Source organism: Pinus tabuliformis, chromosome 9 (genome assembly GCF_031772625.1).
Source record: "Pinus tabuliformis cultivar Carrire ecotype Pingquan chromosome 9, CPIR1, whole genome shotgun sequence".
NCBI classification, from domain to species: Eukaryota; Viridiplantae; Streptophyta; class Pinopsida; order Pinales; family Pinaceae; genus Pinus; species Pinus tabuliformis.
The window spans coordinates 236591277-236605277 of record NC_142307.1 but is presented as its reverse complement, the minus strand read 5'-3'; the positions used below and the strand labels follow the sequence as shown (position 1 = coordinate 236605277).

General features: G+C 39.6%; 1 protein-coding gene across 2 annotated transcripts in view; it reads right to left on the bottom strand.

Moving 5' to 3' along the window:
• The window catches only part of LOC149148059 (signal peptide peptidase-like 1), a 51834-nt gene extending 38113 nt beyond the window's left edge, over positions 1–13721 (bottom strand). Inside the window, exons 1-2 of one of the 2 annotated variants that reach the window (XM_089439623.1) lie at positions 13377–13721; positions 12064–12925 (exon numbers count right to left, since the gene is read on the bottom strand). In XM_089439623.1, the coding sequence (XP_089295749.1) occupies positions 12064–12861 (798 nt within the window). In that variant the 5' untranslated portion in view covers positions 12862–12925; positions 13377–13721. The remainder of the gene's footprint in view (positions 1–12063; positions 12926–13376) is intronic. The other variant, XM_089439624.1, reaches the window with a different exon arrangement.
• Between the last annotated feature and the right edge of the window lie 280 nt (positions 13722–14001).

Sequence of the window (14001 nt, the reverse complement as noted above, 5' to 3'; positions counted from 1 at the left end):
TGTCTCCATAATTGAGGATAGAGGATATGAGGTCTTGTTCAAGAATGGGTAGCTGCTTATTCATTCAAAGAAGTCTAGTCCAAACCAATATTGCAGGTAACGTCCCCCCCTCGGATCTAACCCCGAAACACGGTCCGTACAGATGTGTGGGGGAAGCGCCTCCCAAAACGCGCTTCAGAAAATCCCAAACGCATTTCGACACTTCCTGGAAATTTCAAGAAGTGTCTGCCCGAACTACATTTCGGTTTTTTCCAAACTGCGTTTCGGTTTTTTTCCGAACAGCGTTTCGGAAAAACTGAAACGCGTTTCGGACGGCGCTTCGGCCGTACGAAGCGTCAAGCTTCCGAAAAAAAAAATTAATAAATTATATATATATATAGCAAATGCTCCCTCATGGTAATGTTAAATTCTTAAAGTAAAAGGATGAAAATGAAAAATAAAGGAGAATGTCACTTAACATTACCATGAAATGACTCAGGATGTTTGAGAGTGGTTCCAGCCTCATTGGACTTCATATGGAGAAAATAGAATTTCATATCCTATTCAAAATTCAGCAGACTTAACAATTTTTAGGAATTCAAGATCAATGGGATTGTGGCATTTCATTAGATTATATCAAGTATGAAGGTATGCGATTAGCATTTAATCAAGAGCACAATTAACACTACCCTAGTGTTGGTAGTGTTAATTGTTGAACTCCTTTGTCACGCCCTTAGCAAAAAATTACCTTTCAATCAAGTCAAAATCATCGATCAAGCATGTTAAGCTTTTTCTACCATATTTTAAGTCTTGGATTAGGTAGTTTGATCAAAATTGGCCAATGTTGACTAATATCCCTAGACAATCGAGGTAGGGGCAAAGGCTAGACAAGAGGAGAAGAATCTAGATTCTAGATGGTTGATGCATCTAAATGGTTGATGCTCGAATAATTAATCATTAATGTACAATGGATGCTATATCTATCTTGATTTATGCAAAAATATGCATGTTTTCATGTCTTCTACAACTAATTTGGTATTTGGGATGTTTGTTTTGAGTATAAAAGAAAAAATATATAAATATACATATATATATATAGCAGACGCTTCGCTTCCTAGATTTTTAGAAAATGACGCTTCCGCGTCCCCGCTTCCAAAAAACGTCCCTGTTTCGTCCCCGCTTCGTGCAACATTGGTCCAGACACAACAATGGTTATGGGGTTAGATAAAGCAACTTATACAAGTTGACAACCCAAACAGTTCAGGCATTAGTACATGACAGTGACAACCTGTGTGAGCTATGGCACAAGAGGATGGGACACTTGCACTACAAGGCATTGTCGATCCCATGGGAGATTGTCACTCTTCTCCCAGATTTCAACATTAAGCAACATGGCATGTACAGAGAGTGTGCACCGACTATTCCAAGTAGATAGAGTAGGTCCATGGTGATCTTGGATCTCATTCGCACAAAGATGTATGTGGGCTAATGCCAGTGGCAATAATACAAGGAGCACAGTACTATGTCACATTTATTGATGGCAATTCCAAGAAAACCTAGATCTTCTTCATGAAGTGTTAAGATTTTGTACCTCAGAAAGTGTGTAGCCCTCTTTAATGCATGGCCTAGCATTAAAGTGACAGGGGCAAAGAGGACCCAAAAGTTGATTTTGTGAGATACAAAGTCAATGTGCTTTTATAAGTGAAAAGTGTGCTTTTAAGAAAACACAAGTGTGTTTCTTAAAAAGCACAAGTGTGTTTTCTCATAAAGTGAGATTTAGTTATCCATGTGAGCATGACATGGATCATGATCTCAACCATCAATTAAGATTTAATCTGAGCCATTGATTTCTTATGAGAGCCTATAAAAGCACAATGAGGGTTAGAGGCAAATTATTAATGAGAGAGTCATTAATGAGGGTATTCATTCATGAGAGATTCATGTGATGATGAGAAATTAATGAGAGAATCATTAATGAGGAGAGAGATGAGGGTTTGAAGCTTGCTTGTAGGAGTTGAATTTTCTAAAGGTGGAGGCCGAATTTCTGGAGGATGAGTTTTTTGATGCAGTTTTGACACAAGGATCGTACAGTGTTGACAGCAGTCGTACGATACAATGACATCATCTGCATTTATTACTAGTGCAAAAACCAAGAACACTGGGCAGAAAATATGAGGAATTATATTCTGTTGTACGATTTGCTAGCACGAATTCCTGGGAAAAGGACACTGCAATTATGACAATATGATCAGGCTCTGCTGAGTAACTTCTGTTGTAAATTTCTCATTAATTCTGCTGTAAATTTTCTGATAATTATGTTGTGTAAATTCCAGGAAGAAGAAGAAAATAAAGCCATCATTCTTTGGGTTTTCCCCTTTGGGGTTTTGCCCCGATCATTGACCAAAAATTACTTGAGTACTTTGTGTGATTGAGTATTTATTGTTTTCAGCTAAATCTCTTAAAGATTCTTGTTGTCAAATGAGTAAATAATGTTTTCACTATAATTTTACATCAAGACCAAGGATGAGGTCTTCAATCAATTCTATAAGTTCAAGGCCTAGGTGGTGAACCAGACATGCAAGAAGATCAAGGTTTAGAGGTCAGAGAATGGGGGAGAGTGCACCTCTAGTAACTTCAAGGATTTCTACAAGGAGGCAGGGATCGAGGCAGGGATCAAGATGGAGATGACAGTCTCACACAACCCTCAACAGAACAAGGTTACAAAGATAAATAATCAGCCCATCATCAATTTTGCAAAAGCTATGCTACATGACCAAGAGTTGCCTATGTTTCTTAGGGCAGAGGCGTGTAACACTATAGTTTATGTGCAAAACAAGAATCCTCAGAGGACACCAGGAGACAACACCCCAAAGGATGCAATCACTAGGGTAAAGCCAAAGATAAGATACTTGAGGATTAATGGTTGTCTAGTATACATCCATGTTCCTGCAGAGAAGAGAACGAAGCTAGAGTCGTCAAGAGTGAAGGGCACATTTGTTGGGTATAGCGAGACTTCAAAAGCTTACAGGATCTTCATACCAATGTAGAGGAAGACAATAGTAAGTAGAGATGTTTAAGTTCAAGGAGAACTTGGCATCTAGAAAGTCTCATGAGTTGCCACCAACAATGACAATGGACAAGGAGTGGGTGGCTCCAAAGGTAGGGCAACACGCAGCGGCTTCTTGTTCAGGAAGTCAACCTTTAGGAGGGGAGTTAGTAGTTCCTTCCAATTATGTCAGGACACCTAGGTGGTTTGAGCAAACATTAAACCATGTTCAAGAAACTTTAAAGAAGTTTCCGAACTAAATGGCAATACTAAGTAATGTCGTCGAAGATGCAACAGACCAAGAGGTTTGGAGGAAAGCCATGGTTTAAGGATATGCATGGAACATTGGGCCAAGACCAAAGGGAAAACCAGTTCTAGTTGGCTCTTAGAAAAGTACATTCCTCACTATGAGGGAGTGTTGATGTTTGTCACATCAGTTAGGTACTTTTGCATAGGTATAAGTGTCTAGACATGTGGAAGTCGCATGATTAACCATTAACCTTAACAACAACTATAATTATTAAAACAATTGACATTTTTAAGATAGTGAATTAATCTAATGGAGTGCAAAGATTGTTTGCATTAGTGAATTAGATGAATCTCGAGCGATATTGAGATCTAATCTCAACCGTCAATGACTTTCAAGATTAGGATTGTGGATTTGATTAATAAATCAAGCTTATAAAAGGATTAGGCTATGGGAGAAGACACATTCTTGAGCATAAGACAGTGACATTGTGAGGTCTCAGTGATTGGGTAAAGAACGGCTTTCATCCAAGTGTGCAAAGTTTGAGGAAGAGTGAAAAGAGAGGCAAGGGAAGGATCTAGATCAGCCAACAGATTGAAGGACATGCCAAAGGTTTCATCAACTGGATCATTTCCAAATTTATCGTTGTATTTTTTGTTTTTACTCAAAGGGCCATTATCACTGAAAGGGAGCCCTTTTATGTTGTAGATTATCATTATTAATGAAGCAATATATATTGAAGGGCAAAAATTTGTGTATGTGTATGAGATTAGTGCAATCATTTTGCTTCCATTGTTATATTTTGTTTATGTGTTAAAATCTCAAACGTGTTTTTATTTAGTAGATCTACATCTAATAGGAAGTAGTTAACCAAGTTGTTGGGGTTGGAAAATTAGCAATCCCTTACGAGCAACCTACAAAAGTGAGATGTCCACACTCTAAAGTACAAGTGCCACGCTCTAATGGCAATGACTTTAAGATGATGTAGCTACACAAGGAAAGTCTCCACCAATCCATGTATACTCCAAAACTATGTACTACAATGGGTCAGCTACCCCCTACAAGAATGCTATCAAAGCCCCAAGTGTACGCAATCCATCTCGAATCGTCCAAACAAAAAGCCATGTTGCCACATGTCAACTAGGGCTTGAAGCCCTCCTCCATGATGGACAATACTCCAGATACCAAGTAGGGGGCTCTCTATACAAATGCCTCCTCCATCAAGCCTCAATGAAAGGTGTCCACCATACTACCAAGAGATCTTCAAATCCCAAGGAAAGAACATCATAGGGATCTACATGTAATAGGAAAAACAAATGAAATTCAAAAATTAAGCAGTAAAGATGCTTAAAAATTGCAACTTACCACTCCAAAATATTTCAAGGACTCCTATTAAGCATCAAAGATGGTAGAAGTTTGTAACTTAGCAATCCACAAAGTTTCAAGAGTTTTTGACCCCCTAGACCACCACCCACCCCACCCCCCTTTAGGGGAAGGCACTTGTAACATAAGAGCTTGAAGAAAGATTTCAAAGAAAATCCCAATGAGACCAGAATGGCAAAGCTCTATGGAGGCCCTAATCTTAAGGTTCCAACACCAATTAATAATGAAGACACACACACAAGAGAATAAAAATGCAAGTACAAGATGTGATTCTTGAAATTGTACACACATTATACACTCATTTGTATAGTTATATATATGATACAAAACTGTGGGGAGAGTGATTGAAGTTGATCAAGTCTAATGAAATACAATAAAGTGGGTAAGTGATCAATCTAGACCAAATAACCCAAATGAGATAAAGATAAAACACAATGTGTATTAAAGTACAAAATAGAAATGTACAAATGATATACATGTCCATGCATGTTTGCAAGATTAAATATCATCACGAAACGGTTCACCATACTGGAAAGAATGCTACTCTAAAGACCCCACCCACCTGAAGAATGTCGCTTCAGGTGATCCAAATAGCAGCCCCCCACCACCCACAACACAACAGATGGAACCTTGGGATGGAAAAATGGTGAGGGAGAACCTTCTAAAGGTTGATATGGTGCCACAAAAATGTTGAGTAGGTCTCATGTCTAATCTCCCTTCAACCTCTGAAAAAGCATGAAAGGTCATTCTTGGAATTCCTTTATCTTATCTGCTTCATGTCTTGGTTCTCCACTTGTAAACATATGGGCAGTAATTACATGCGGAAGTATGTACGCATTGAACAAGATAGAATCTGGTCCTAGTGTGTGAATCCTCTAAGTGTAGATCTCAGAAATTCTTGTAATCTATATATTATTCTCTTGAAATATAATATTAGTATGTACCTGTTTTTCTGAGAGAGAGAGAGAGAAGGATCAACTGAAAATATAAAACCGAAACAATTCTCCATGTGAAAGCTACAAAAAGCTCAAATCATAACCATTTTATGGTAATATAATGTAAATGCAAAGGATTGCTCTATCTTTTACAAAGTGAAGCTTGAACCCACCAGAATGAGACCACAGGTCCTTGAATACAATTGATATAGAAAAGCAAAGCATGAAATGTCAAATCATAATTTTGTATGCTCTCTAGAATCTTCTCAGTTAAATCATCTGACAAACCTCAGATTGCTTGTTGCTTCATCAGCAAAGTCTAAAAGCCTAAAAGGCCTACAACATTGGAAAATTTTCATTAAATGCAAAAGAGGCTTGTGATCATAAGTTTATTTCATTAAACTTAAAGCACTTATACAATACTCTCTATATATAAAATGAACTTAAACACCAAAAACAGTTCTGGTTTATATCATGACTCCCAAATCATTTGTTACAACTTCTATTCCCATCTAGTCAACACTGAGTATGACACAATGATATGGGAAGACTGTGCCTAACGGAGTATGATCAATGCCCCCTTAAATATGACAGTCAATCTGTATACAATTCACCAACCCACTTCTTCACTTGTCTCTACCAATACAAAATCCTTTCAGGATCACTTTTAATAATGTACGTTGGACTCCTAAATTTAGCTGCTGTTTATGGATACTTTATTGTGTTGTCCAATTACATAAAATCACCAATTGCATGTACCTGAACTTCTATGCCAAAATTTTGCTACAAAGGTCCAAATTCAAAACCAAGAGTACCAAATATTCTTTGAGATATAAATTAATACAAAATTTAAATAGCAATTCTATGCTTTGTTAGTGAGATTGGATTTCAGTTCCACACTGCTTGATATATCTATATGGATAATTCCAAGGAAGTATTTCTGCCCAATAATTGGCACCAAGTACTGGCTGGCAACCAAGTAAACGATTCAAATGGGTGACTCTGAATATAAATGCTTGCTGCTGTACCTGGCTAGTTTACTTTAATAGCTGATCCAACTTCTAAATGCTGATGATTGTTTCACAAATAGTACGGCTTGCCCAAAGAGAAGATATGCAAAGAGAGACATTTATAAGCTAAGAGTGCACAATTGTGCATCCAAAACATGCCAGGAGGCTCATGAACCATGGGGAAGAAACCTCCTCCTTTAAACATATGACAATCCTTGAGGTGAATGTAATAGGTCATTAAATGAAATCAATTGAGTTTTGGCCATAATTGTCAGGGACAACTTGCAATAAGAAGGAATAATAAGTAAATTCATTGTAAAAATAGTCATACTGCTAGAACTTGAAGTGAAAGATAAAATTTTAATCAAACAAGATCAGGAAAAAGCATCAATATTGTTGAACCATCTGACAAAGTGCCCAATTATAAATAAACCAAATCATTGGAATAATCATGGTTTTAAAACCGGGTCAGATTGATAAACCAAAACATTGGATTAATCATGGACTTAAAACCCGGTCAGATTAATAAACCAAAACATTGGAATAATCAAGGTTTTAAAACCCAGTTGAGTTGAACCGGTACCCAGTCAAACTGGCTGGTTCATTGGGCTCTGAGGTCAACCCAACCAATGACCCCGATTTGGGGCAAGGAACACCCAGTTTAATACCAAACCAGCACAAACTGGTATGAACCCGCTGGTCCCATCGTAACCTGGCCAGTTTATGAAACAGACCCACATGTGTGACTGTGGACCCACAGATGGCGGTTTTAGCTGCCTGTCAGTGGTTTTTTGGTAAACTAGAGGCTGATTCCCTGACAAGTCTGAGCCAGATGATGTTTATGTAGCTCCTGTCGATGATCCCGTGTCTAGTAGTGGTGATGAGTTTGATGAGGGGTGATCATGCTGATCACTGATATGTAGACTTGTAGTAGGCCAGTGGCTCAATAGTTGATAGGCCCAGAATACAATTAATCCGGCATGAGCCACGTGAGCCCCAAGCAATTTACCCGACAAATTGATAAGTCGGGCATTACTGGCCCACCAAGCGAAACCAGTGGTTTCTTGATCACGACCAACTAAAGCTATAGTTCCATTAAAGAGCGTTTCCACGGGGTAGGACCTCCTCAGGGAATATAAGGTTTTCATGAGGCTGATCTTGAGCCGCCATCCAAGCACGAATACCTTCGTTCAGGAGAATTTTTTTGTGTAGAAAGTCTCAGATTCAGGATCTTCTGCTGCACGGATCTCCTGGGAAACAAAATCATAGGCACATAAGTTTAGAGCTAGACCAACTACTCCAATGTCACTCCTCCATAAACCGGTCACTGGCACAAATAACATGAAGAAATGTAACCAACGTTTATTGGAAAAAGCAACCCCAAAAATCTGGGACCAGAAGCGGTTAGCAGTGACCATGGAATAAGTCTCTTCGGCTTGAGTCGGGTTAAAAGCACGGAACGTATTTGCACCATCACCATCTTCAAATAAAGTATTTTCCACGGTAGCACCATGAATAGCGCATAGAAGAGCAACACCCAATACTCCGGCAACTCCCATCATATGAAATGGATTCAAGGTCCAATTATGAAAACCTCGAAAGAAGAGGATAAAACGGAAAATAGCTGCTACACCAAAACTAGGTGCGAAAAACCAACCGGACTGTCCCAATGGATAGATCAAAAATACAGAAACAAAGACAGCAATTGGAGCTGAGAATGCAATTGCATTATAAGGTCGCAATTGTACAGATCGAGCAAGTTCAAATTGACGTAACATGGAACCTATTAGACCGAAAGCACCGTGAAGAGCAACAAAGGTCCATAGACCACCTAATTGACACCAACGAGTCAAATCTCCTTGTGCTTCGAGACCCCATAATAGCAGCAAAGAATGTGCTAAACTATTAGCAGGAGTAGAAACTGCGGCAGTTAGGAAATTACAACCTTCCAGATAGGAACTGGCCAATCCGTTAGTATACCATGAAGTCACAAAGGTTGTACCCGTGAACCATCCACCTAAGGCAAAATAGGCACAAGGAAAGAGCAATAGACCGGACCAACCCACAAAAACGAAACAGTCTCTGCGTAGCCAGTCATCCACAGTATCAAATAAAGTTTTTTCACTATTTCGACCATTTCCGAGCACCCTATATGATCAAAAGGTATACGATGAATTGGGGACAATTTTTCATCCATCATCCTTTCAAAAAAAATAGGGTTCCGAAGATTCGTTGTTGGAACAAATATTTGAAACTGGACCGAACCGATTCAATATAGGTAAATGCATGATCGCTCGATCCCGAGTTTTCAGAGTTCCTATCTGATCCTCGAATCACCTATTGAATAACATCGATGGAACAATTTAAGGGGAGGGAAGTGCGCTTTCTGCCTTCCATTGACCAGATTCTATTCACAATATATATTCCATTCAATATTTTTTATTCATTCTCGTCTTGAACCTTCTGCAATGCAACAAAATGAAAAGGAGTATTCCTATTCTCTCTCATCCATCTCTATGTATACTACATCGTGGTCCGATACGAATGAGTCTACGGGCAGGAACGAGTCGATTTTTTCATAACTCATAGAGCTAAATGAAATGCTTTCGAAGTTCTTTTCCTTCTATAGCAAGAAGTTATATATTGAACCATTGTGATCCAAAAGTGAAACCCTTTTTTTCCCTTTTGTTTTCTCTTTTCACATCTTAATTTCGATCCGTTTCTCACCGGTGTAATCACCATACGGTACATTCATATGAAAATATTTAGTACATCATAACAGAATCACATATTTTATTTGTGTATCAATTTCGTCTAAACAGAGAAAATACGTTGTCCGTAATTCGGCTCGGAATGGACTTACTTCAGGATCTATATCTCTTTCTGTCCAGGGAAGGGAGAAGAGATCATAAAAATCGATCCGACGAAACATTCAATCAACAACCAAATAGGGAGTTCGATCAACTAAATAAGATCAATTAATTTCGGATAGGAAAGGTCCACTTTCCAAATCTCCATCAAATTTCAATACCAGGGTAGCTTATATATTCATAAGCCAATGGGTCAGGTTCACTTACTTCTCCTCCGTTTTTTCCACTTCTTTTGAAGACTGGTAATTTGAAATTACCAGGTATCCATAATACCTCTAATATGTTCAAAATTGACAAAGATCGAGTAAACTATATACCAATCCTATGGTAGCAGGATGAAGAAGACTATTATTGATAAAAATATAGAGGTCCTCCCCCCATATTAGTTGTGAGACTCCGTCATAACAGATGTTTTGCCTGAAAACTATCATGACAGATAATTTTCGTCCCTGAAAAAGGGTTTTCATCTTGAAAAGATGTGGATTATACGATGAGAAATGGACACCCAAACCTTCTTTCTTCGTGGGAAACATGAGCCCTTTATCGGACTTGAACCGATGACTTACGCCTTACCATGGCGTTACTCTACCGCTGAGTTAAATGGGCCCCCTCGTGATATATGAATGAGTGAGTCTACTATGGTAGATGGACAACAAATTGGATATGGATGATCCATCTATCTTTATAGATATCAAGTTGAGAACATATATTATAGTAGCTCGTAGGGTAAGGATCGCTATATTGGAAACTCCGGGCTGAGCTGATATGAAACGAATGGAGACAAGTTATGCCTGAGAGCATTTGCTGAAATATGTTCGTGAGTCCTTCCATCTCTTTTATGGCTCTATCATCATGTTAGGCCCGTGGGATTGACAGAGAGGGTAGGGATGGCTACACTGGAAACTCCAGGCTGAGCTTATATAAAGCAAATGGAGACAAGTTATGCCTAGAGATGTTGAATCAACCTTGTCCACAAGGGAGCTATAAGTAATGCAACTATGAATCTCATGGAGAGTTTGATCCTGGCTCAGGATGAACGCTGGTGGCATGCTTAACACATGCAAGTCGAACGGGAAGTGGTGTTTCCAGTGGCAAACGGGTGAGTAACGCGTAAGAACCTACCCTTGGGAGGGGAACAACAGCTGGAAACGACTGCTAATACCCCATAGGCTGAGGAGCAAAAGGAGGAATCCGCCCAAGGAGGGGCTCGCGTCTGATTAGTTAGTTGGTGAGGCAATGGCTTACCAAGGCGACGATCAATAGCTAGTCCGAGAGGATGATCAGCCACACTGGGACTGAGACACAGCCCAGACTCCTACGGGAGGCAGCAGTGGGGAATTTTCCGCAATGGGCGAAAGCCTGATGGAGCAATGTCGCGTGAAGGCAGAAGGCCCACGGGTCATGAACTTCTTTTCTCGGAGAAGAAAAAATGACGGTATCTGAGGAATAAGCATCGGCTAACTCTGTGCCAGCAGCCGCGGTAAGACAGAGGATGCAAGCGTTATCCGGAATGATTGGGCGTAAAGCGTCTGTAGGTGGCTTTTCAAGTCCGTCGTCAAATCCCAGGGCTCAACCCTGGACAGGCGGTGGAAACTACCAAGCTGGAGTACGATAGGGGCAGAGGGAATTTCCGGTGGAGGGGTGAAATGCGTTGAGATCGGAAAGAAGACCAATGGCGAAAGCACTCTGCTGGGCCGACACTGACACTAAGAGGCGAAAGCTAGGGGAGCAAATGGGATTAGATACCCCAATAGTCCTAGCCGTAAACGATGGATACTAAGTGTTGTGCGTATCGACCCACGCAGTGCTGTAGCTAACGCATTAAGTATCCCGCCTGGGGAGTACGTTCGCAAGAATGAAACTCAAGATGATGTTTATGTAGCTCCTGTCGATGATCCCGTGTCTAGTAGTGGTGATGAATTTGATGAGGGGTGATCATGCTGATCACTAATATGTAGATTTGTAGTAGGCCAGTGGCTCAATAGTTGATAGCATTGTTTTTGAACTCTAGAGGCCATTTAGAGCCTCATTGATTATGTATTTTGCTGCTCATTATTTTGCTGCTGATATGTATTGCCCGCAGTGCCATTTTGATATGTTCACCCTTACATGGCATATAGATAAGCAAGTTTTGCATATTTTGTCTCTAATGATTTGGAATCATGGTTTGAAATCTTAAAAATAATTGTTTTCATCAAAAAAAATCATTTATACTTTTCTAAAGACTGGTCATTGAAATCTGACATGTCCAGTTTTTCGGTTCTCATTAAATAACCGGTTTGATAGGTGGAATGGACGGTGGACTCCCCGTTCCACTTTTAAAACTATGTGATTAATACAAAAAACGAGTGACCAGACATATCCCAAACAAAATTCCAACTTCTTATAAAGAAAATTTCAGGACAGAGGTGTGGTGAAAAAAAAATCAGTCTTGTCACAATTGCAGCAGCTAAAAAAAGCCCAATTATACTTAAACACTAGAACAGTCAAAACAGACACCAATCATACCGAATTCTGACCACAAAACAATATCTTAGGCACTGACGTATGAAAGATTCTAGAAAGTTCCATCAGATTAAGAAAAAATACAAACCATGTCACCGAGGCCCAACATCATGAATTCTATTGCAGTATTTCCAGGCACCATACCACCTAGCAAATTTCTTGGGAAGACAAGTTTAACAGGAAGCTCCAACTTCTTGGTTATTGATTGCAAGCCCGGAAGATTAAGCGTGTTTGCAACTGTGTGAACTGGATTTGAAGCCTGCTGTGTGGCAACTGAAACCATTACATTGGCCCCAAAAAATCGCTCTGAAAAGAACACCCAGAAAATGTCGTACACAAATAAACAGACGAGAAGCAGCGAGCAGATTTTGATATTTGGCAACCGAACATGGCTAACAAATGCGATACATATAGAAATGCCCAAAAGGTTGTTTAATATCCAGTGTCCGGATACAAGCCAGGCAATCACTAAAGCTGAGCTCACCAACACCAAAATTCCCTGCATCCTAGTGAACGGCCGGCAGCAGCATCGAGTAACCATGGGATCGACCGACCCAAGCTTAGAATTTATGTAAAAAACATAAGGGGAAAGGCAGAATGCAAGGGAAGATGCCGAAGCTACTGCAGTAAAAGCTGTCACAAGATGTGACATTGAAGCAAATAGATAGAACATCAAAAGCAGACTGCACGAGCTCGCGATAGGAATCATGAGTGCCTGAGAACTGTCCAAAGTGATTGAAGATTCTGAAAAATCGCGGTTCCTTTCCATCTCTTTCTCATAATTAAGCGCTCTCTGAGCCGATGCAAACACCACAAGAACAGCGGTAACAATAAGCGCAAGCGATGCAGGCTCCAGAAGGTATGCAAGCTTCCATAAAGGCTCCATATGGGATACAAGTTGCAGTTCAGATGACAACTTTACACCTAGAATTACATATAACCTCAAATTCCTGTTTCCGGTATAGAGAATGCCAAAGTCATGGAGACATAACCAAATTGTTCAAAGATATCAACTTGACTAGATAATAATAACAATTAAATAAATAAAACACCCCAATGGATTTCTAGGTTTCGAAATAAAGGTCAAGGAGGTCCAACCGGGAACAACACCAGCCCCCAACCTAAGGGATATTTGCATATAATTTTCACCAAAACATCACCAAATGCTGAAATTCTTGCTTTCTGGCACAGTGAACTTCTTCTATGCATATCCCCCAACAATTTATATTTCTGCTTTGTCGTTTTAAAATAGGACAAGCAGGTCTGCTCAAAATAGAACCAAAAACTTTGAACAGATATCTGATTTGCCAAAATATCGGCATAAATTATAACTTTTTTCCATTTACAGGGTTTTACTTTGCAAACCCTGGCTGGAAAATCTTTTCGAAAAAATATCAGTACCTGCTCCTGCAGGTTGTTATCCGGGCTTTAGCTTAGATTGTCGGTCCATGTATTATTCGGATTTAATGCAGCCGTAATTCATGGCGAAAACACACCTATACCTTCCAGGGTTCAGTTTCTTCGTGATTCTGGGACCTGTTTTGCTTGGATCCGTGCTGAAATTGAAGACAGCGATTGCCAGAATTCAAATTTACTCACTGCAATAACAAAGCTGCGAGACTTCTCCCGCAAACAGGGCTGGAGTCCGGCGAAATGCTTGTTAAATTGGCGCCTAGATTCGCATTCGAAGACTGAGACCCCGTATACGGTGTTTGCAGAGGATGAATTAAGAAAACGAACGACAAAGGACGATTTCATTTAAACAGAGTGATGTTACGGATATAACTTTCTGTTAATAGACGGTGGAGCGGATTCACGGCAATTGGCGGGAAATGAGAGGTCCAACATATTTTATTTTTCGAGGAATTTTTTGAAAGAAAACACTGGAATACGTGAATATGTCAATGAAAATATTGGTTAAGAATTTAGTCTTTTCGTGTGGAATTAGACAACAATTAAATTTCAATTATATTACTAAAACTTTGGAGTGGTTCGCACTTATTTTCGGTTGACCTGCCTCGAAAAA